General features: G+C 37.6%; 1 protein-coding gene across 12 annotated transcripts in view; it reads right to left on the bottom strand.

Annotated features, from left to right (window-relative positions):
* LCLAT1 (lysocardiolipin acyltransferase 1) overlaps positions 1-23,374 on the bottom strand; it is a 153,275-nt gene that overhangs the window by 106,281 nt on the left and 23,620 nt on the right. For 7 of the 12 annotated variants that reach the window (XR_007889089.1, XM_051615325.1, XM_051615335.1 and 4 more), the window contains exons 2-4: positions 20,968-21,017; positions 14,680-14,848; positions 10,577-10,775 (exon numbers count right to left, since the gene is read on the bottom strand). Coding sequence is in view for 11 of the 12 variants with exons in the window: in XM_051615335.1 (XP_051471295.1) it covers positions 10,577-10,775; positions 14,680-14,848; positions 20,968-21,017 (418 nt within the window). In the remaining variant the exon portion in view is untranslated. Of the gene's footprint in view, positions 1-10,576; positions 10,776-14,679; positions 14,849-17,847; positions 18,155-20,967; positions 21,018-23,374 lie in introns of those variants that run through there. The other 5 variants (XM_051615326.1, XM_051615336.1, XM_051615327.1 and 2 more) reach the window with 4 other exon arrangements.

Below are 23,374 nucleotides of genomic sequence, written 5' to 3'. Positions count from 1 at the left end.
TTGTGGAAGCCCCATCCCTGGCAGTACTCAAGGCCAGGTTGGATGGGGCTCTAAGCAACCTGATCTAGTGGGAGGTGTCCCTACCCATACAGGGGGGTTGGATCTAGATGATCTTTAAGGTCCCTTTCAACCCTAACCATTCTATGATTTCTATTATTTCTGTGTCGTTATCTTAAATAAACATTTCTGGCTTTTTGGCACTATTTTCTATACAGTATGTCATAGAATATTTTAAGTTCTGTCCAGTAGTTCAGACAGCAAGACAAAAAATCAGGGCTCCAGTTCTACCAGATACCCATGATGCTTCCTTCTTAAACAGGGCTCAGAGGAGCATGACATTGCCTTACCACTGTACTTGGCTAGCTTGTACCTCATTGGAAAACCTGCAGACGGATACCCCACATCAAAGAGAAAACATCACAGCTTCCTGCTCTCCTCTTTGCTTACCACAGCTCTCAAAAGTATGTTTTTCCTTTGCTTGTAACTTAGAGCATGTTATTCCTGCTCTTTATTTTAGCTCCTCTTTATGGAGATTCCTTTCTGTTCTGCTCATGGCAATAACTTGCAAGGGGCATATGCTAGAAAATAACTTTTTAAAGTCACCAATTTTTATATAAACTTCATAAGTCACTCAGCCTGGATCATCTATTGACAGGCCTGCACAACCTCCTCTGTATTGGATAGGAGTGTTAATTGTATTGGTAAAGATTTGTAATCTGTATCACAAGGTAGACACTTTGTATTTTTAAACTGACTAACAGATGAAACATGGATAACTAACACGCCTTCTGCAAGCTAGACCTAATGAGTCTTAGATACTCAGATACTGAATGATATCCAGATAACTGAATACTGCAAGTGGTTATATGGATCAAGAAATGAAAAGTCCAGAATGCTGTCTCAGCAAACCTTTTCGAATTTGCACACTGTACTTGTTTAAAACCCTCTGTAAACAGAACTAAACTTTGACCACAACATTTTATGTGTATCTCTGCACTTACCACATTCCCACATCTCCAGTCTCAAGAAGCATCAGTACAGCTTTATTAACAGAGGCTATCCCAGGCTTAAACAAATAATTTGAAGTAGAAATAAAGGTCAACTTTAAAATAACTTAGAAATAACTTAGATACTTCAGCTATGCTTTCTTCTGGCATTTAATCATCTCCTACTGTTACAATACATTTCACTACAATGATGCAAAAACATTATTTTAAATTGAACCAATCAAGGCTTCATATGTGTTAGAGAACATCTTTTCATACAAAATGCTACCAGATAACAAATGGTGCCAAAGTATTTGCTTCCTCTAGAAGATACATGGAAATGGTATGAAGCTGCATCAAGGGAAGTTCAGACTGGACAATGGAAAAGGTTCTCACTGAAAGGGTTTTTGGTAACTGGAACAGGCTCCCCTAGGAAGTGGTCATAGCACCAAGCCTGTCAAGAGTTCAAGGAACATCTGGATGATGTTCTTAGTGATATGGTTTAGTTTCAGGTAGTCCTATAAGGAGTAGGGAATTGGATTTGATGATCCCTCTGTGTCCCTTCGAACCTGAGATTTTCTATGATTCTTTGATAGCTCCTCTGAGAAAAACTCCCTCTAAGCAGAAACAGAGATGCCTGATACCATACCATTTACAACTCAGATTTAGATACTCCATGGGACAGAGTAAAAGCACATCAAGAAACTTAGGAAAGCGGTGGTTTTGGTGTTTTCCAACCGTTCTTACCTCTCAGCCCAGACTTTTTGGAAGCTTTATTTACCTTAAACACTATATCTAAATTAGTTTATGCAAACCCTATAGTGTACTAAACTATTATTGTGTGGTATCATACATCAAGCCTAAGTTATTCAGTCCTTGTGTTCTCATTGCAGCAGAGTCTGTAGGTAGAAAGAAAGGAAACAAGAAGCAAAATAAATGCTTACTTGGGAAGCTTGTTGATACTTTACCAGGTCAGCAGCTCCTTAGTAAGAGTGAGTTTGGTCCACCTCAGAGAGGGAACACGGAAAAAACCTTGCTGTCAGATCCCACCCTCTACCCTACATTTTTCCATGCAGCACAAGGCTTTAAATTACATGGAAAGTTGCACATAAATTATTTCTAGCCATCTTTAACAGCACTGTGAACATCAAATTACAAAAACATTTGGTTACTAAGAAAGCTGCTGCTTGGGTGACTGATGTTCTACCTGACTAAACTGCCTTAAAGCAGAGTATCATGCAGTCCTAAGTGTTGGTGTTATATACAAACTACGAAAAATTAAACAGAGGCAGTAATGTAATGACAGTAGGGCATCAGGGAGGAAGACTGACAGGGAAGGGAGCTGGGAGACATCCAGTTTTTAAATAAACAAGAGGTTTAGTTTTATAACCTTTCCAGTAGATAACATCCAGTGTTCTGGAAGAACATTTCTATCTTCAAGTGTACATCTAATTAGATAAAACAGTCCTGACTGTTCAAATAAGAACAGATTCTCTAACAGCCAGATGACTAACAGCAAAGGACCCAGTTTTTCCTCCCCACTCACCCCAGACCAGCACACTGCAGCAAACTATTTTACTATCTAGGAAAGTGGAAGAATTTTCCACATTTGTTCAGTTTTAAGGCCACCAGCAAAAAGCAACAAAGATATAAATTACTGCTTGAACCAAAACCCTGGTCCATGCCCTGATGGGGAGAAATGCCCACTCTTCACATCTCAGACGGGAGAAGAAACCCAGCACAGGCATGCAGACACATGCCTTTGAAAATGGTAAAGCAGCTCTCACTTTGATTGCCATTCCATAGTGTGTCTGATCTGTGCTACTGGAAAAACAACATGTAACAAGTCCAAGGCACAATGCAAATGGGGTCCAAATGGAAATGCATGAAAAAACAAGAGGGATTCAGAAACGTAATGGGCAAAATGTAAGGTTTTGCTAATCAGCAAAATTTTATCAAGAAGCAGCAGAAGGAAATACCTTCTAACGTGCAGTCTGCAGTAAGACATGCTGTGAATTACTGTTAAATTTAAGTCAACGTATTGTCCAAGAGAAGTAATCATATTTTGCTCTTTTTCACAACATTTTTGGTCATCTAAAAGCTCTGAGGCAACAGGAATTTTCTTAGCAAAGGCAGCATTTACTTGACTGGGGGAAAATGGTTGTCTTTTAATCTGTATATTCTTGATAAATCATCAGTTACAGAAACAGAGCAGGCAAACACTGAAGTTAAAGAAATTGTAACAATGCAACTCTACTTCTTTGCTAAAATAGTTTTATTTTAATAGATGGCATTTCTGATAACTAACATTGCCAGGAAAAGGATACAAAAAGCATCACGCTGCACAGCTCTTGTTCAAAATTGCAGAACAGCAGCACAAAAAACCTACTAGGTAGATTAGCTAGCCACGCTGATCTTTAAATCAACTTTTTGGAGCTGAAAAAAATGTAAAAGGCAGCTTCAAATCTCAAGTAACACATATATGCTACTAATATGCATTCCACACTTCAATAAGGCTTTATCAGAATATAATTCTAAAGAGGAGAAAAAATACACAAAAAGGAAAGCTTGCTATTGAAATAAAGAAATGTACTGTACCTAAGAATTTCCTTACTGACTAGGGGATATAGCAAATTATAGCTTATTTAGGTTGAGAATTTGCAGCATTGTATTAAAAATGTTAGTTAGCTTTTTAAATTATAAGAATCTCCACTTCTGCTTTCCTGTAAGAGACTGAACTGTTGCTTCTGAACCCAGCTGTGGGTTGCTTTAGAACTGCCTCAACATTGTGCCGAAGCAACCCACAAGGCTTCTGTATGCAGGATATAAAGCAAACCGCAAGGCTGGAGGAAACTTTGAGTGCAGGCTTGCTGCTATGGCTTAATAATAACATACCTTGCTAGACAGGATGTGCTGGGCCTGTTAGCCACAGTATGCACAGGTGTGCATCCTCTCAGAGTGCATTTGCTCAAGACGAGACGTAAAGGCCAGTTACAGTAAAGAAGACTTGCGGAAGATGAAGGCAAGTTCTGAGACCCCTCTGCGGCCCTGCAGAGACACACCCCTCACCCCCCAAGTGGCCCAGCACATGCAAGCCAGAGGGAGGAGATAATGCAAATAGGTTCCAGGGATATCTACACCTATTTGGAAAAGAGGCAGAGACATCAATCACAAAAGGAGCTACTGTGTACACCAAAGATCTTCCCCTCCGACTACAGTAGCCGAACCTCGAGTACACTGCTTGGATCCATGGGGGTGACTATCCTGTCTCTTGTAATCCTCTGTATTTCTGCTACCTTCTTGACTTTCTTTTTCTCCTCCTATCCTATCTGCACCTACAGTTGTTGTTGTGTAATTTTAATACAGTTTGGTGTGTATGTGACATTCAACCTTGTGTGTGTCTTAATTTCACCACTGGGATTATTTCAAATCTCCCTCAATCCGAAAATGGCTCAAGGCACTTCCTCATCCCAAAATCTTTCAAAAGAAAATAACACCTGAAGCTCATATTTCTTCAGCATATTTTCATTGCAAAGGTAATTGAGGAGTAAGAAGATACTAAGGTGGCAATGAACAGAAAAGATGCAAGTTATGCAAAAAATGTCTTTCTTTGGCTTTGTATCACAATTTTATGTATGCTTTCATAAGCATCTCAGAAATTAGATAACCCAAAAAATGTCACGTCACTGTAGGACGAAATGGCTGATACAGAAACCAAACACACACATCAAGAAAATGGTCTCTATGTATTCCCTATAGCAATGCAACAGAATAGCTAATACCAGTAAACTGCCCCTCTCCCCACCCAACTCAGTAAGTGATCCAAAACCATAGAAACAAGTAGTAAAGTAGAAAGCCTAACACTGGGATTTCCTTATATTAATTTATCTTCCCTCTTTTCTTCCACTGCATTATTCACTGGTTTTTAATATCAGAAATTCTCTTGGTCAAAAGTAAAACTGCTATTTAGTGTGCCTGTATTCAGCAGGGTCCTGGATAAGGGCTTGTGAAGCAACAGTGAAGCAGACATCTAGGCTTAATAAGAGGTATCACTCAGAAGCACGTGATCCAACTGTATAAAAATAATACGGTTCATTAACAGTTTGTTATTCCAAGTGTTTTTCTGCATAAAATATCCACAAGGGAATAATCATGCAATTCTGAATGTTCCTTCTTTTAAAGATGGGTGAGTAGTAAAAAGATGTCAGTACACAGAAAATAACAGAGGAAGCCAAGGAATAAAGTTAGTATGTGTACACTGCTAAGTCTTCATCAGTACAGGCTGCCAAAGAAATTTCTGCAAATTCAATCAGAATGATCCATTTTACTGTGTTTGTTAGACAGGTTATGTCTAATAATCCAAAGCAAATTTTAAAAAATGATATTTTTTTAAATGTAATGTAATGCTTTGAGTGCCCAAACTGGTAAAATAAATACTTCTTGAAACAATCTGCTCCTGGCAAGTTTTTTTTATCCATGCTCATTTCCAACAATGTAGTTAATAGGAGTATAATGAATTGAACTACCAGCATCTGATTTGTTGAATTCTTTGAACAAATTACAAAACTAGCTAAGAGATAAAATTCACAAATACAGATTCAGTAGCACTGCTAATTTTATAGTGAAATATCTGATTCAGCCTATTTAGTCCTTTGATTCAATCTATTTGTAGGGTGTCTATTTAACACTGGCATGCTTTCACTATTGCCTTGCCATATCAGTCTCTGACCATTATATTTGCTTTTAATTTTTTTTAATGCTCAAGTTCAGTTTATGTTCAGACTGTATCTTTTGTACATATATATACACACCACAGTCTGCTTTTTACTTTGACAGAATAACATATCTTTGAATGTATGCAAACCTAAACCTTTTTTCTTACTAAAACAACTTCAGTGGACAAACAGCAATGTTAGAAACACAGAATTTTAAGGCAATTGAAAAAAAAAGAAAAATATTCTGATCTTGCTCTGATGGGTTTTAGCTATAGTTCTAGCCATCTGCTTCCAGACTTAAGAAGTTGTCTTCAAGGTACTCCAGGAGTCTCCTGGATTGCCTACAACTTGCCATTTTACTTTTCCAGCAGGTGTCGGCGTGGTTGAAATCCCCCAGCAGGCTAAGAGCCTGTGAGAGAGGTGACTCCTGGAGCTGGCGTAAGAATGCTTCTTTCCCCTTGATCAGGTGGCCTGTAGTAAACACCAACCACAAGGTTCCCATTGTTGCTTCGGTTTCTAATTCTTACCCGTACCTTCTGAACAGCCGTTAGCCATCAATAGCCATACTTCAGTCATAGGAATCACCCCACCAAGTTTCCATAAAGGTCACTAAGTCATAGCCTTCCAGCAACACAGCAGCTTCCAAGTCCTCCTGTTTGTTTCCCATGCAGTGTACGTTCATGTAAAGGCACTTCAGATGGGCTGCTGGCCCTGTCATCTTTTTAGAGGAGCATCCCTTGAGGTGTTTTATGGGTGTTTTCCCTGTTGGCTCTTGAGGCATGGTAGGGCTTCTGGTTTTCAAAAATACTAGTACTCTGCCCTGCAGGTTCTGAGCTACTACACCCAAGCACCTCTCTAGCAAGACCCATTAAATGCCCATTCTGCCTTGGACCTATGAGCTCTGCTAACTCTCGCCCTCTTGTCACTCCATGGCCCATCTATAATGGGCCTGGTTCTATTCACTTCCCCCTTCAAACCTAGTTTAAAGCCCTCTAAATGAGCCCAGACAATTCCTGGTTGAGAATCCTTTTCCCTCTTGGTGACAGTTCCCCTCCACCTTTGCCCAGTAGGCCTGGTGCCATGTAAACATCCCCATTGTCAAAAAAACCAAAATTCCACCAATGGCACCAGCCTCTGAGCCATGTGTTAATCTATTGTGTTTTCCTGTTCCTTTCAGCATTCCCTGGAATCCCATTAAACCCAAAGTTTAATGCTTTTTTCTTGTAGGTTTTGAGACACTTCTAGCCACTAAAATCTAAATAAAACTGCAAGCTCACCAATAATAAAAATCCTATTTAAAACAATGAACACGTTAATTGTCCATTATTAGATACATCTCTATTCCCAGTGAAGTCTTACTGGTTCACATCACAAGAAAATTTTCACAAAGGAAACTATTAAAATAAAAACTTAAAAGCATGCAACTAATGTCAAGCGATTATCTCGTCATCTGACAGTATTGTATATGTTCCTTTGTACCTACTTGAACTGTATGTATTCCACAGCCTATGCAGAACATAACTGCATAATAATCTGTATCACTTCCAATGCTATTCCTTATTAATTGAGAATAGGTGAGAATATAAATTGTATGTATCTATTACAAGTAGTGTAGAGAAGTCTTTATCTTGTCAGACTATGCAGGAAACTGTCAATGCCATTAGAAATTGTACTTGAAAACTGACACTGCAGAATGTGTCAATAGTTTCTGATTATGTCAAATGAGAAACTGTAGCAACAGCCACGTGCAGAGTATAGCTCCCTTGAGATGCCAACTTTGGCAAGTTGTACTGAAACACTGTAAGAATGTTTCTGAATTTGAGATTACTGAAATGTTATACCTCTCTTGGAACTTTACTGCACACAATTTATCAAGCCAAAGCTAAGGTTCCAGAAAAAAAGGACCACTTGTTTTCCTTTAGGCTTCTTTTTTTAAGGCTCACCTTTCATCAGCTTCAAGTTTTTTCATACTGGAATGCAAAGAATTAGTAACTTAAGAACGAGATAAGTGACTCCATACTTTTCCTTGAAATACTGACTCTTCTGATTTTAATTATAATTAACTAGAAAATAACTGTCCACTTGTAATGCAGACTCATCAAATCTGATACTTTTACACTTTTAACCTACAAACGGGACAGCAAGGATTCTGGATCTATTTGCATTTCCAACTTTGCCCTTCACTTACCATATATACTATTTGGACCAGTATAATCTCTCAGAGACCTAGTTTTACATCCCAGCTAGGATAGTATTTACAAGAACAACTTACAAGAACAAAGGTGCAATGCTTAACACTCACAAGGTTTTCAGCAACACAGAAATTAAAGGATTGCATTACAAACCTTATCTTACATACAATTTTAAATTAAATGCTTGCAAAAATAATCCTGTGAAAGATTAAAAAATACTGAGCAATAGATTATATTCAAGTATTTCTCAAAATCAAAGCAAAATTACAATTAAGTGAAGATTTATTAGAAGTCATATTTAGCCAATATATCCATACTTCTATAATCCTATACTTTTGACTACATGCAACTAATTAATAGAAATACATGAAAAAGATGAAACTGAAAGACATGAAAGTAGCTGTTTTAATTTCTAAAAGTATACCTTAAATAATCAACATCTAATGTATCAACTACAGTTGCAGTGCACTGAAACTCTCCAGCTGATGTACATGTTATCTTCTTGCCTTTACAAGCTCATAAAATAAACAAAGCTTTTATGTGAAACCACTGGACAAAATTTAACAAAAAACAAAAAATGACAAACACCTATACACAGCAGGGCCATTTGAGATACATAGGATAAATTCTATTCTTACTCATGAGATTCAGGGTTGTCCACTTTGGAGATCACTTTCTGCTATACCCCTGCACCACCAAAATTCATACAGATTAATGATTAAATCTTTACCGTCAATCTTAATTTAATCCAAGAGTCTCACTCTCCAACTCTCCACTAATTACGTGACTATAGAGAATACTTATTTTTACAAGAATCTGCCACCTAAAACATAGACTGACTAAACACGGAGACATGTATTTTAAGGCCTTTTCAGTTATACTACACTAGAATAGAAACTGAACATTTCTGGTTTTAGACTATCAAATTATGACCATAATTTGGGTGAAGGACATAGGACATAGTTTAGCTGGATTCCTCTCCTGTGACTAACAACACAACATTAGCAGTCTACTAAAAAAGATGTTGAAATTCACAACATTGCAATAAAAGTACACAAAGCCCACATACTGTGGAGGGACTTAGGGTTCTGACATAGAAATAGCGGTTTTTGACACTACAGACCCAGGCACCCAATTTCCTGCCAGAAATTGTCATCCTGAAATGCAAACAACAGGAACTAAATGTCTGCCTGTGCCACCTGCACCATCACAGCCCACAAAGTGGACCATGACACCAGAATTTCATTAGTGGCTTAAAATACTATGTTAGACTATGAACAAAAATACCATTGTGGCCAGTGAACATTGACCTGCCACTGCTCCAGCTGCCTAAGCCAACTCATCAAATCCGTTAGACATGCTCAGTTTATACACAGAACTAAGAATTTATTTGGGGGAAAAAAAAAAAAAAAGGAGATAAATATTGCCAAGCATAACATAGCATCCTAGTTCCTGGTGCTGACCTTCCAATTTTATTAGAGGCATTAACAAGCATACATACAAATGTTCTGTTACAAAAAAAAAAAAACGGTACTTCTGAAGAGATAAACCTACGAATCTTCCAAACAATTCTCCTGATTCCATCCTCCACTATTCCTTTTAAAAGTTGCATTTGCAGCTAAATCCAAGATTTGAAAACATCTCTGCCTCATTGTGAAGATAAAACATTCATCTAAATACATATTTTCTCATTTCCTGTAGTGTTAAGAGAGATGTCTTTTGTCAAGTAAAACTGTCCTTAATGTTTTTACTGTTAGGGGAAAAAAAGTATATTACCTAGTTGCAGCTCTTACTTAAAGGGAAAAAAGGCCAAGCAAGCGAATGCAGTAAAATTGCAACAGTTTGAGAGTTTTTCTGTATGGAAACCTGCCAATACTATCTATTCAGATAAATGGTCTGACAAAAGGGAATAATAATTTCTCTTTTAATATCATAAAGTTGACGCATTATCCTGCCCAAGCTAGTTTTTGTATAAAATAACAAATAAATCTAACAGATGGAAATAAAGGCTTCTCTCTGCATTTTATTTAAGTCTGCCTATTTATTCAGAAACCATTTGTGCAACAATTTTTGGCCTAACTGAAATTATCTGAATATGTGACATTCAGATCCATTTCCAGTCTACATCACTATAAATACTGATTATTTCATATCCTGTACAGCATATTTTGTGTAGCCAAGTTCAACTTAAAACTACAGTTATTAAAATGAACCATCAACTTTGCAATTGCCTACAGGGCTTTTTCTTTTTTTCTCTTCTTTTTTTTTTTCCCCAAATCTTTTCAATAGTATAAATCGGATAATGAAGGAAGAAGCCCAAAGTTGCATTTGCAATGCGGGGTGAAATAGCACCAAAAAAAGTGTTTAAAGAGACTTTAAAAGATTATGAGAAAATCCTTTTCATAATGGTGAAAAATGTTTTTATTATGTAAGGAAGAATTATTTTTACCTATAAGCAACAGCAGCACATGTATTATTTTTAAAATAAATGCTTAAGCATATAGTCCAGGTGTCCTCCAGGAGATTTACAGTTCTACCACTCAATATGCCACATATTTTACACAAGTTTTTCATTAAAAATACTGAAATAGAATTTAATCCTAGGTCATTTAACAGGGTATGAACAGGGATGGGCAAAATTTAAACATAACTTACTTTAAAATTAAAGGGTTTAGTGACCTACCAAAGCCTGGAATGCTTTTGAGACTGGATTTGAGACAGATTTTTTCAAGTCTAAGGTAGCTGTATCGCAGCAGGCAGCTCCACAGGAACATCCAGTCCATTCGTGTGCGATGGTTCATAATAATGACACTCCTTTCTCCAGGAACAAATCCATCACCAGTGACAACCACCTTGGCACCAAACACCATCTCCAGGAGGGCCTAGAAATAATATCTCAATATTATGGCTATACTCCCAGAAGAAAAGCACCAGCCCATTAGCAATAAAAATTAATTTTCATTATATAATTTCACTTATTCATACACATTATTACTGGTAAACAAACTTCTGACTGTGTTCTAATAAAGCAGCCAGCTTTTACACAGGAACAGTAAGCTGTTTAGTGGAAAAGGAAACAACAATTGAATAGCACTTCCTAAAAAGCCCTCTCTTTGACTGTCCAACATCAAATTTCATTTTCCCCAGTTTTTCCCAGAATACTATCACATAGGAATAAAAGTAAGTGAATCAGTATCAATTACAATGTGGAAGGTAAAACTTAAGGACAGATTGGCTGCACAAATCATCTATTGCTCAATACTGTCAGGACTGAGAAGGAAGTAGAAGCTGCCTTTCTTTCTGCTTGGTCCAAATGGTCAACATGCTTGTGTTTGACTTCCATCTACAAAAAATCGCTAGAACCTAATGTCAGAAAGAGCTGCTGAGTGAGAGAAACCCCAAATAAGCTTGAATACAGTACAGTGATGTAGACCTAGGACTGTACAACTCTACAGTGCTACCCCAAAGCCTGGGCAAAAAGCATCAACCACCAAACACTGGTGGCACAGTCATTTCAGAAGTGCCATCCCAAAGCTCAGAATAAGCTTCAAACTTGGAAGGACAGAAACAAAAAGGAGAGCAAACAGCTCACTTCATTTTGCCTAAATAGCAATGCTAGTTCACACATAAATCAGGTTTCTGGCTATGTGGCTCTGAAAGATCAAGTACTAAACCATAGGTTGGTGGATTATCGAAACAAAAGCAGACAAGAGCTCCACAAGTAAGAGGATCTGGACAGCTGGGCCATAAACATTTAACTAGACTAGTTGTATGCAATATCCAAGCCCAAGAGAATACTCTGACCATGAACAAACTGCTAAGGTACCTTCAACCTCCAAAACAAGGTAGCCAGATGGAAAATGGCTATTGAAAATAGTTTCTGACCAACAACCATTTCCAAAGTCATGCAAGAAAATGTATGGAGGAGTGCCGGTTACTTACAGCAAAAGACCAGGACTAGGCAAATAAATAAAAAATGTGGATGACTGATTATTAGTGCCTTGTAATCTTTTAATAGCTAGTGGAAACACAGTGGAAATGTACAAAATCCCAAGAAACAGAGGCAGACAACAGGTTAGGGTCACTGGCAGGACACTGTCCAACAAAGTTAGCACAGAAAAAGGAATGACAACTGGACATCTACAGGAAAAAACTTCACAATTTGCCTTAACATAAAAAAACATGGAAGTGCTTCAAATTACCTCCTTACCTTCTCCTCCCTTTTCTTCCTCCAGAAAAACACAGAATAAGAGCAAAGTCTGGGGACTTAAAAAGAGCCCTAGGAAGTTAAACAGCTTTCTGTTCTGTTCGTATTTCTGCCATCTCTGTGCAACAGAACCTCAAAGAACACAAATTTCTTAGTTTAAGTCACCTGTAAAACTGGAAGGACATTCTCATAATTCCAGATGGCTTGAGATCTCAGAATGAAAAGCATTCTGTGAGTCAAATATTAATACTATTAATAACTCAGCACACTACAATCCTGGCACAGATATTTGCTATCAAGAATAACTATGGACCACAGCAAAAGCAGAACAGATCATACAGCTCAAAATGGTATACAGCTGTATTTTCAGAAAAGAGAAAAGCAGCCTTTTTTAATTGCTTAATAAGAATCTTATTATATATTTAACATCTAGTTAAACTTAATAATGGATAGATGTCCAGTTCCATGTAACCTAATGCTAGTATAAGCTTAACTAAACTAAAACAGTTAAGACCCACACATTGTCTCATCCTGCTGACTCTGCTAGATATGTAATAATAGTATTTAGTGAAGGAGTGAGGAAGGAGGTAATTTCTTAAACAGGGTCAGATCACCTGTGTTGGAGTCCAATTGGTCCAACATAAATTTAACGTTTGGAGACACAACCCCAAGTACCTGCTTCTCCTGATTATGAATGGAGTAGTGCAAGGAAAGAAGACTAGCACAGACAAGGCCTGAGCCTAAAAAAGATTGGGTGCAAAAATCTTTTTCACATCTCTTTCCTGAACATAAATGCCCAAGATTCTTACAAGATAGAATCCTTTTCACAAAAATATTCAAATTATTTTGTTTTAGGTCCAGTGTGGGCTGAAATCAAACTTCTGGACTGCAAAAGTGATCACAAGCTATGTACAATAATCCAGAAGTATAAAGCCGAGGCAGCTAATCAAATAGAAGATAAATAAATATATCAAATATTGGAGAGTTTGCAATTTTAGAAAAAATGGGAGACAAATGGGCAGAAAGGGTCAGTTTTGTGATTATGTCAGTTCTCAGTTAAATTTCATTATGGCAAAAAATAACAATCTTGCTATTACCTTTACTGGTAATACGAGTTACAATTAGCACTAGGCGGTATTATTTTGCTTCTGTACAGGAAAATAGTGCAGTGCTATGCCTGAATTAGGCATGTGAAATGTTAAATATGATATGATTTACTCTTTCTTTAATCCAGTCTAGCCTGCTTACTTTAATGAGTTGTATGCTGAATATGCAGATTTATTTTAATGGTTTGAAACATAAACTTTTAGTTTAACTACCACTTTGCTCTTTTCCCTATTCATCTGTTGACACTATCAGATCTACCATGAAATATAGCAAATAAAGAAAGAGTTATGTGTTACCTTTCTGAATAATCCTCCAATTTTTTTATTTTATTTTTTTTATTTGGTTAAAGAGGTTGAAGGGGATGCCTAGATAATATGGTTACATGTCCTACTTAAACACTGAGTTTTTGATTCATGTTTGTTACTGTAAGAATAACAGGCTGCCTGGAGAGGTTGTGGAGTCTTCTTCTCTGGAGACATTCAAAACCCATCTGGACATTGTCCTGAGTGATCTACTGCAGGTGATCCTGCTCTACCAGAGGGCTGGACTAGACAGTCTTCAGAGGTCCCTCTAACCCCTACACATCTGAGACTGTGACTTCTTCCCTCCTAATTTAATTGCATTTAGTAATGCGATGAAATGGACAAAAGTTTTAGAATATGAAACAGCTCATACCTCTTTAAAACACACAGGACAGAAATTGAAAGCAGAAACTATTTGATATGCAATAAAGATAAATCTTCCTTTATGCCACCAGATACATATTTCTGCACAGCAATATAGCATTTTTCTTGAGAAAAAGTTAAATCTTTGAAGGCCTAGGGGAACAAAGTCCCTTGTTTTTTAGAGACAGATAAAGAGACATATTCCATTCATACTGACTTTCCTCATGAGCGATTCAGGAAAGACCTTGATTCCCAGACTCCTATAGCTATACATTTGGTGAAGTGTCAGAAAGACAGTTTCCTAGGGAAAGTTCTTCTATTTCACCAGAAATAATTCCTTTCCAATTCAACTAAATTCTAAGAGAACAGTGAAGATCAGCAACAATGTACTAGACAGTGAATAATTTTTCCTTATTATATAGTTGAGGTTGAAAGGAAGAGTTTGTAAGATGACTCATTTAGGATGTTCGAAATTTAAAAAATTGTCCTGCTTACTACTGCTTTACCTACTGTTCTCTGAAAAGCATCTAACTGACACTGGATATAGATACCATTAAAAGGTCTTTTCAAAGTACAATTAAGTCAGGGTGAGAACTTACATATAAACTGTGGAAGAGTTCCTGTAGGCAGGAACGCCATCTGCAACACTGAGCTAAAACCTAAGTCTCCACAGACAGGATGTTAAGGCGTGTTTTGACAAAAGCCTTAAAAATTTAAGAAAAATAAAATCAAATTAAGTGTCAGTGAGCAAACTAAATCATGGGATTATGAACTTTTGCCCAGAATTTGGCTCAAACCACAACTTACCACTGGGAGCGTGAGCCAAGTGGCCACTACACGATCAGTGATCCAGCGATACCAGGCCGGCGAGATAAACATCAAAGGTAGAAAAGGACCAAGCATGAATATACTTCCAAAAAAACTTCCCAAGAATAGTGCAAGTACAAAGTATACTCCTTTCCATGACACCATGGCTCTGAAAGAGAAATTTGGCATTACAATTCAGAGATAAATTGAAAATAATTACCTAACTCCACAGGCCCAGTTTAAGGTAATAATCTTCCTTTTCCTTTTTTCCATGGCTAACAAAACATGATGACAGTAAACACAACCAGAATATTCTACTGCACAAACAGAAGTAAGAGAACAATTTTATAAACACAGTGATTTGTAAGGCACATTGGTATATTAAAAGGATCATAAAAGTATAAGCTACATCATAATTTCCTCCACTTACTATTACGATATGTAGTTCCACTCTAAAATCTTAAGAAAGCTATTTTTATTATACAACAGTAAGAAGAGCTATATAACAGAACACCTGTTATATTAAACTTTTCAGCCATTATCACTGTCTTTGGCAAAGGAGTAATGTTAGCATTTTGGGAAGATAGGGAACTTTGCTGTTCTATTTCTCTTCTTGGTCTCATTTTGCTAAATCCAGTCTTGCAGAAACTCATCTTCCCCGTCTAAAAGGGGTGTCCATGTGACCTCCCTCATAAACCATTCAAACCCTGTGAGACTGATAGGTCACTTCAAACACCCTCTTTTTATCACAACAGGGCAGGGAAGCAGCAGCTGAAAATTCCTGACTCACCTTGGCTTAAAGAATTTGTGACTTTTTGAAGCCTACTGTACTTCAGCCATCATTATCAGTTGTTTTCCAACTTATTCCACTAAAGAGCCAATGGCCTTTGGGTTTTAAGACAGTGTCTAGACTTGAAATATTTCAGTGTCTGTGCTATCAGAAATTGAAATATACTCTGCAAAGAACTTCTTAATGCATTACGGCAGAATATCCAGCAATCCTCCAAGCGTTTGTAATAGCTACAAGCTTTCAAAATTTAGCAACTACTAGTAGCTATGACAAAGCAAATGTGGATATACCAATTCTCTAAATTAGGGTCCAAAAACCGACTGTTTTGATCTATTTAGGACTCAACCAATTGTTTATAAAATCAAAGGTTAAGAAGAAGTCACTTCTCAGGCACTTTATCAAATTCTTTTTTTAACAGGCTATTTTAGAAATGCTAAGAGCTCATATAGACAGGACTTCAGGACAAGAAAAACAGGAAGCTGGTGGTTTTAATTTTAAAATGAGCAATGGAAAAGTAATCCATTAGGTCTTGTGTACTGTAACAGGCATGATTTATCTCAAGCAAAGTTTTGTGCAATGTCCATAGCAGTAATGTTTGAATAGCAAAGTATTCAAAAGTCAAGAGACAGTAATGCTAGTGTTGCTAGCACATGAATTTGCTGCTTCTACTTCGTGTTGACAAGTAACAAGTAAGTAGCTCTATTTTGGGATACTTTTAGGTTTAAACAATTTCCTAAACTGTACATGTTTGGAGGAAGGCCAAGAGAAGAGACCATGCAAATTTATTAATGTAAAAGGATGTAGGAAACTATTTAGCATTACTTTGGCAGCACAGCAAATAAAGTAATACTAAATACAAACATTTGCTGGTAGCTATATCAGAAAGAATTAAACACAACGAAATCTGAATGCAAACAAATGCACATTATTTATATCTGAGAGTAGAGAGCCCTCTCTTTCCTGCCAAAAGCAGGAACTAAAAAAACAACTGTCCACATATGCACCCACTAAGTAGGATCAATTTTGACATATCAAGGAATCCTTGAAGAGCACTGTGCTGAAGAAAAATGCTCCAGCTGCCTTCTTTACTGCAAATCTGTGGGGCTGGAAGTGAGAAATAAAGGAAGCAGAGGACAAAAGAAAAAAACCCAGAGAAGGACAGAAACAACAGAAAGGGCAAAGAAAAGCATTAACTGCAGCAGGACTAGAAGAACAGGCCTTCTTCTGGCATATCAAGATTTGAGACAGAAAGCAGCAAGGAAGATTAAAATTCAGCATGCTTGATCAAGCTTTTTTTTAAAAACTATATACAACAAAAAAACTGGAAGCACCTAGAGGCAGCTGACAGGTAAAACCCCCTAGCAGTCGTAGAACACAAGTTTGTTTAGCTTCAGCCAGTCACTCCGGTTCTGCGTGAGGCTGCTCAGAGCCACCAGCCACTGAGCTAGGCACGATGATGGCCACCAGACACCCATGCTCCAGGTGGCTGTTAGACAACACTGAGGCGCAGTTACAGGGCCAAATACTGGACTACTGCACACAGATAACCACAGAGTTAATCACACAAGACATTTTTCTGTCATCCTCCTAGATTCTTAGGAAAGCAATGCAGGGCACTTATTTACAGGCTGAGCTTTTCACAGTTTACATTGGTCCTTCCCTCAAATTACAGCACAGACCCAAATATTTAAGAAAAAAAAAATTCTGTATTTTATGTGAAAGACTGTCTTATAAGCACATTTATTTGTTTGTTTTTTAGATTAAGGTATCTGAGCTATGGAAAAGACCTTAGGAAGTTCTGAAGTTTCTCTTCTTCAACCTGCATCCCAGCAGTATTTTCTTTAACATTACAGTATATACATACATAACCTATACTGCATTCCACCAGGTTAAACACTATGGTGTTTATTTCTAGGCACAAAAGATACTATGTGTATTTTTAATCCATATCATTTATCTCTCTTGCAGCCACATTTTTAAAGTGTGATACCTACCATATTTTGCTTACTGCTTATATGTAATAAGTACATTATATATCTTTACACATGTACACATGCATTTATCCAGAATAACAGACAAACTTTGTCTCTGAATTACCTCCACCACAACGGAGCACATACCATGCAAACAGGTACGTGAACAGAAAAACAACCCCCTCTTAATGAATTTGTGCACAACTGTAAAATGAAAAGCCTGTGATAATGTGAAGAACTTTCAGCAGAGAGTAACCATCCAGCTGGCCTTATGAAATCAGTGCTCAGCAAGCTCATGTTAGTAACAAGGTGAAGCTGTTAACACAATCAACCCATTTGTTTTCATTTATGGGCTCACGAGGTGGAGTTAATCCTGGAGAACAGGTTACTTGACTTAAAACATACCTGCCTATGAATGTCAGGTGAGAAACATTTACATATACTCTCAATTCAGCCAAGGGTCAAGGATGAGTATTCATCACACAAGCTGCTGGGTTCATGGGCCGCCAACAGCACATGCCCAGAGGTAATGAGCAGATGAGTGTTTAGAGCAGGGAGGGCAGAGGGGCAGCTGAAGCCCCAGGTTGGGTTTGACACACTCTCCAGACCAGGTGCAGCATGGAAGCTGTATGCCCTCTCCAACTCGTGTGGTGCCACGGGGAGCCAGCTCCAGTACCTCCTCAGCTAGGAGCGCAGTGCACAAATCTGTAAACTGTACAGAGGCAGCTCTGGTCAGACAAAATAATGTCACAATTTTGTGTTCTACTAAAGCTTCAGTAGAGTTTGGGAACTGCCTTGCCTCTGAAGCAATAGATGTGTGTTCACACAGTGCTGCAACTCACCTGACTTTCTCTTTCCTGACTTTGCTCAGCATTGTATCCTCACCTTTTTCTCTTCCCTCTATTAGCCCCACATCTCCCATCCCAACACAACAATATCCCTTTCCATTCACACTCCATTTCTCCATTCCCTCTCCTCCTTGCAATACCAGCTTGTGTGGGCAGGTAAAGAGCAGCAGGCTCCAGGTGGCCACCTGCCCTAGTGAAAAGGAATTCCACAATGATGAGGACTGCACAGTCGGCATGCAGGCTCAGCTACCCAGTCCTGCCCGACAGGATATGGGTGACAACTTGTGTTGGCACTACAAGGGCTGTTGTACCCAGTTTACCATTGAGGAATTCCCAGACACCTGCTACCAAGGAGAACAGGGAATTCACTCTATTACCATACTTTTGCATCTCTCAGCCCCTTAAAACACCTAGCTTAGAAACTAAGTATCTTTCTAGGGGTGTGTGTATATATATATATATATATATATATATACACACATATACACACACACATATGTCAGCCACCCCAAGATTAACATGCATTCAATAAGAGAAGTAACAGCTACAAATCAATGCAAAATACATGCCTGCAGCTTCAGAACATGATTAAAAAACAATGAAATCATTTCAAAGGGAAAGAAGTCCTGAATGAGGATTTCTAAAAAGATACAAAACAAATGCAAAAAATCTCAAAACAAACTAAGAGCTGATTCATGTCAGAGACAAGATAACAAAACAATTAAAGGATTTGACAGGAAGTCAGAATAACAGAACCCAAGCATTTTCCAAGTACAGAACAATTCCTTTACTGCTGCTGACAACTCTCTCTTCCTAATGCATCACTCTCAACACTGGATTTAGCATGTACTACAGCCTTTGTGCATCTTCAAGTTCTTTAATTTGCAGTGCAGGTCAGCGCTGTGGGGAGACAGTCAAAATTATTTTAAGATTCAGGCTGAAAGCTGCAAACAGTGAGAAAGACAGCATGCTCCTACTGGGCTTGTTGTTCTTCATCTATTTTGTGGCAGAACTCCAAGTTACTGGGGTACTGTACTTTACATATTCTCGTTGCCAAAGCAGAAGGAAAACATGCGCTGTCTCCAGGTAACGGAAAACAGTAATTCTTAAAATGCAATTTTTGTTTAACATTTCAGTTAATTTAAAAAATTCTTGGCTACAATAGGACAAATCACTTTCCAAAACAGTTGCATTTTTGTAACCTTCATCTTTATTAGAATTTTTTTCTTACAATTGTTTCAATATTCTATGCAAAGTGTTTGCATAGTAACAAAAAGCAGAGGCATCTTCCTGTGATCGGCTTTTGGCTTGTTTTGCTTATCATCTATGTGCTTTTAATCAAGGTGCAGCTGGAATGACACATAAACCACAGCTTGACGATGAGGACTATTTCAAAAGGTTTTAAGCAGCCAGTTCTCTACAACAAAACTAGTTTTTCTTCGCTACAGCTTTTAGGCTTATAAGTGGGCAAAGGATGCAAAATCAGTTTATCTGGTAAGAAAAAAAATATAAAATCTAAAACTATAGGTCTAGAAGTTTCATAGTAGTCAAGACTCACCACACAGTCTACATTTCCTTAACAGATCCTGGCTAATTCAAAGTTCTTGTACATACAGGTTAATACGTCTTCCAGATTCCATGTAAAACAAGATTTAACCTACAGTATGGAAATAAGCAAGACTACCTGACAGAGCCAGCTGCTTGATAACTAGAGAAATTTTTAAGCACTTAGTATTATGCAGTCAGCAAATCAGGTTTTATTACAAAATAAAGAAATGCACTTTAATGCCAATAAAACAAATGTGCATTATTACCAGTATGTTTTCATTCAGTCAGCACTGGCAATAAAACTGCATGTTCATTAGTCTCCAAGAACTGAACAAGGAATACTAGGCATTGGGCTTAAATCTTCTTTCAGTCAACTGCCAGTGGAAGTGGTAAACATTATCTTCAATTAAAATCAAGCAGACAGAAACTCACACAGACAACCAATGCCTTTTATCTAACACAAAGCAAGCCAGCAGTTAACTGTAAACTCACTTAGTTTAGCTCTGCATTTCTTCTAAGCATGGTAAATTAAAGAGGTGAGGTGGAAATTCCGGTTCCCGTATTCAATTTTGAATTCAAAAACACAATTTCCAAGTCAGAAGACACAATCTGCACAACAATTTTTTAAAACCTCACATCTGGATGAAGCCAACAGGACTTCAAGGAGGCAGGCAAGAGGGGAACAAAGACCACCAACTTTCCGGTTGTCCATAAAGGAAGCTATCAAACAAATGACCCACAGTTTTACTTCATCACTGTTTAACATTACCAAGTAAAATAATCTAGATAGGAGAGCAGGCAGCTGGACAATCCTTCCCAGCTTGCAAGGGAAATAACGCAGAAGTCGCAGCAACTACCAAGCAGGGGCAAAAAGTCAGCCAGGCAGATGAAGTTTCAGTGGAAATGACAAAGTCTAGCAGAATGTTTCAAGTCCAAATCACCAGGTCCCTCTGTTTGAGCATTTTCTGTTTGTTTTTTTTCCATAACAACATTTCAAAGGAAATTTTTACCAACTCTTGAACTCAGAGAAAGAAATTAGTTTCTACATAGAACCGTATTTTAAAAAGAAAATTGTTTACAGCAAGCTTTTGTAGACTGACTCAGTTATATTTCCAGATCTACAACTTACCTGATCTCTTTGATCATGTGACTTCTCACTTGGTATCTCAGTTGAAAGAACTGCAGAAATAGCAGAGGTTTTATGGGAAGTAACAACAGGACGAAGCTGAATTATTAATTGCACAGCCATCCACTCTAATCAGTAGACCACAGAATACAGGCAAGAAGCTCCACCAGATTCCACAGACTGCTTTATGAACTACATTTGAATTCTGGTCTTCCTTTTGGGGCACTTCCGTATTTTAAAGGAACATACAAAATGGCACAGATCACTATCACAGAAAAAACGTGAAGAAACAGGGAACTGACCCTTAAAACTTCCTTTTTTTTCAGTTCTTGCATTTAAAATCCTGTAAGAGATTCAACATGTGTATCATAAAACAACATAGGACACCGCAATAAAATATAATTATCCTCACAAACCACATCCCTAACTCTCTCTAACAGTATAGCAGATGTTAGCTTACACAGGCGTAAAATAAAAAGTATAATACTTAAATTGGTAGCTTCTATAAATATTACCAATACAATATGATTACTGCTGCATCTTAATTTATTATCTCTTTTATTTGCTAAGACTTAACCTATTTTAATTCAATAAAAAGTTTAACAGAATATTTAATTTGCTGTTCCAAGTAATTGTGTCTTTCCAAATGCAAGAAAATTTGAGACCCTTTGCAGTACAGCCTTTAGATACTGTAAGCAGATAATTCAGCTAGGGTACAGATATCAAATCATTTTTCACTCCTGTTTACCTGTACTCTTTCCACTGTTGCTCCACACAACCATTAGACCAATAACCTTGAATTAGAACATGAGCTCAGGTATTTAAAATAATTTGTAAGAAGGTATCAAGATACAGCTACAGCTGCTTCCTGTTAAATAAGAATGATTTATGGAAATGTAGCTTGCTTTTATTCTTTGCTATATTCAGAAAATCCAGATGAATTGACAAATTTGAGCTGCTGTAGGAAGAACTGCACATGTGCTTTTTCCACCTAAAGCTACCTCGCTTATGCATATTGCACAGACCTAAATAATTTTTGCATGGAAAGGTATTAATGGCTTTCCATGTGTACAGTGTTCTCTGTATTATCCTTCAAGTTACTGTGGCCCCATAGCCCGTATTCAACAGCAACCAATATAAAAAGGTGCCCTGCGTGGCAAGTCAAGAAAAACAGGTTTGGCATATGAAGAGCTGTTGTATTCTCCCCATCCCCTTAATCCCCCATCAAAATAAAATATAAAATAGAAAATACAATAAAAATAACCATAAACTTTCACAAAAATGGAGCAGTGGTCAGTTCTAGAGTTTTATTAGGTAAATAAGTTCAAGCCTGAAGGACAGCTCCAGGCCCACTCTCATTTATGAAAAAAGCTACTTGTGGTCAACAGCTGGACATTGTGAGTCCTGTTTTAGAAGTCTACAACAGACCAAAAAGCTGGCCAACTTTGACAGAAAACAAATCCAAGTGAAAATAATGAAAAATTGATAAAATGTTCCACTTTGTAATTGAGGATATTACAAACAAACCAATACATCCAATCTTTTCGCCCCTGAATAAGAGCACCCCCACACTTCAGTTCACTGATATTCTTGGCAGAGAGGAGTGGCATTCATAATTTCAGAAGTACCTGTCTCAAATAAAATCCTCAGCTGAGAAACAGAAACCAAAGACTCCATGCTGAAGAAACAGTTACTCAAAGACAAAATTAATAATGTTTTCAGTGGAGTATCTTAAAGTCTCTGCCACGGGCATTGAACCAAAAATCACTCCCTGAAAACAGCTAAAGCTCTTGAAGTTACTGATATGCACTGCAACAGATCGTGAACATACAATTTTTAAAATGTTGAATTGCCAAGGTTCTAAAAACTTTGTTGTGCTCACTGTTTCCAAGATACACACTTTTCTCAGCCTACTTACGAAACAGTAACTCACAACTCCCTTCTGTTTAAGGATACATCAATGAAACTTCAAATGGCTTTTCTCATCAAGACAGAATTTTCTCATCAGGTAAACAACTCAAAAGAAATACAGGAGACGTGCATGAACAAAATTCAGCCTGTTCACAAAGCTATGAAAACCACTGGCCATCACTAGGATAGTAACAGCATGACAGAAAACTTACGCTATCATATTATTCTGAAGAGTACAATTACAAAACTAAAAAGGGGTGTGTGGGGGAGGGATTGTAAAAGCAGACCTTCAGAGGCCTTAAGTAGTGTACCAAATTTTGGAGAAAGCTTCCTTGAGAGCTTTGTGTATGTGACCATCCTTTACAAATACCTCTGCCTTTTAGAAGAGGATATAATAACACAAGTAATTCCTCCTTTTCCAGTTATAATGCACCTTACAAATGAATCTGATTCTGGATGGGTAGTATTACAGCATGTTTGGTTTTGTTGTGTGGGTTTT

The sequence above is a fragment of the Apus apus genome, chromosome 3 (assembly GCF_020740795.1).
Source record: "Apus apus isolate bApuApu2 chromosome 3, bApuApu2.pri.cur, whole genome shotgun sequence".
NCBI lineage: Eukaryota > Metazoa > Chordata > Aves > Apodiformes > Apodidae > Apus > Apus apus.
This window is presented reverse-complemented; position numbering and strand designations above follow the sequence as displayed.